The following is a 1701-nucleotide window of genomic DNA, read 5'->3' on the forward strand; positions in this document are numbered from 1 at the left end:
CTGCGGCTGTGCCAGGGTGCCCGAATGGCGCCCCACCTGCTCATGAGGTGCAGGTAGTAAGGGCCACACTTCCCCAGGGAGCAAGGCTCTCCCTCAGTCATTCAGCCAGAAAGGACAGCAGCGCCTTTTCTGGGGCTACTGGGCTTCCACGGCTGTAGGACAGCCACCTCAGGAAGACCTCCCTGACACACCCTTCCATCCAGGTCAGGGCAGCACAGGGTACCCCTCACTTCCCTCCCAGAAATCCCAGGCTAATGAGGAGGGGAGAGGATCCTCGTCATCCAAGAAGCTCCTTTGCCACTGACAAGAAATCAAGGGACATTTATTGATGACATTTTGACAACCCATAAACCTACTGTGTGATCCCTGCCAATCTTTGCAAAAACCGGCCATGATGTGGGATGCAACAGGGAAGCCCAGGGCCCAGGCATTTGCATTGCCAGAGCGGTGCCCTGGCTGTCCAGGCAGGCCTCACCTGAGGGTTTGAAAGCGATTCGGTTCTTCTTGCCCTTGTTCACCTGTCTTAAGAAACTCTCTTTGAGTAGGTCAGCGGCGGTGACACGTTTGTTCGGGTCAGGCTCAAAACACGATAAAATGAAGGCTCTGGCTTCAGCTGAAAGGGCTTCTGGAATCTCGGGGTGGATCTTAAACATCCCCACCTGCATATAGGGGAGAGGTGACCGACGCGTCAGCAAGGCCTCCAGTGAATTCATGGGTGCACGTGTGCAACACGCAGCCCTGTACTGGCCATCCTGGGAGGGCTGGTGATGGACTCCCAGCCCTAGTGACTGTCATGGTGTCCAGGCCCCTTTGCAATGTTACCTTCCTGCTCCTCCCATCCAGAGGTGACCCCATCCCTGCAACCTTGGCTGGCCCCGTGACGTTGCTTAGACCAACAGACTGTGGCAGAGGGGACAGTGTGGGAGTTCCTGAGGCTGGACCTGAAGTGACCTCACAGGTCCTGCTCTAGGCCTCTGGGGTCCCTGAGACCACCATGCAGGAGAAAGCCCAGGAGGGTGACCAGTGGGGAGCACAGCCCTGCCTCTGGCAGCAACTGGCCTGGGGATGGGGCCCTGGCAGACCATCCCTCCGGGCCACGGCCCCACACGGATGAAAGCGCATGAGCCAGCCCAGGCCAGGCCAGCGGGAGGGCGAACAGTCAACCCCCAGCATGGTGAAAAGTCACTGCTTTCAGCCTCTGAAGTTCTGTGGTGCTTTGTTACAGAGCAAAAGACAGATCTGGGCCTCAGCCTGGAGCTGGGTATCCTCTGAGAGCATTCAGGCCACCCGTTCTCTGCTGCCTGGTACAGAGTCCCTAAGAGATGTCCTGCATGCCTCTCAGTCTGCACCCCGAGCCCAAACTCCCAGCTTCCCCCTCTAAACCTCCAGCAGGGGAACCCACAGACAGGTAGCTCCTCTTCCACCTCCTCCCCGTGGGGGCAGCTGGCTGAGGGAAGGGGTACTGCCCTTTCCTGTTAGGGCACCCACTCCTGGCCAGATAATCACTACACTGCCGAAGGCTCTGGGTTTGTGATCCATGGGGGAACAAGAGTCAGTTCTGAGCGGTCACAGCTCGCTGTGACATTGGGGCTATTTCTATGACAAATCTTCATAAATCCCCACCTACATGAGTGTTGTTGTTTTTTTTTAATTTTTTTTTTTTTTTTTTTTTTTTTTTTTTCTATAGGGGGCTTCGACCCA

General features: G+C 56.3%; 1 protein-coding gene across 1 annotated transcript in view; it reads right to left on the bottom strand.

The window, feature by feature from the left end:
* The window catches only part of MAP3K15 (mitogen-activated protein kinase kinase kinase 15), a gene marked incomplete at its 5' end in the record, with an annotated part of 118727 nt that overhangs the window by 16879 nt on the left and 100147 nt on the right, over window positions 1-1701 (bottom strand). The window contains 1 exon segment of the mRNA XM_014591371.2: window positions 476-659. Coding sequence (XP_014446857.1) covers window positions 476-659 — 184 coding nt within the window.

The sequence above is a fragment of the Tupaia chinensis genome, unplaced genomic scaffold, assembly GCF_000334495.1.
Source record: "Tupaia chinensis unplaced genomic scaffold, TupChi_1.0 Scaffold000567_1, whole genome shotgun sequence".
Classification (NCBI taxonomy): Eukaryota; Metazoa; Chordata; class Mammalia; order Scandentia; family Tupaiidae; genus Tupaia; species Tupaia belangeri.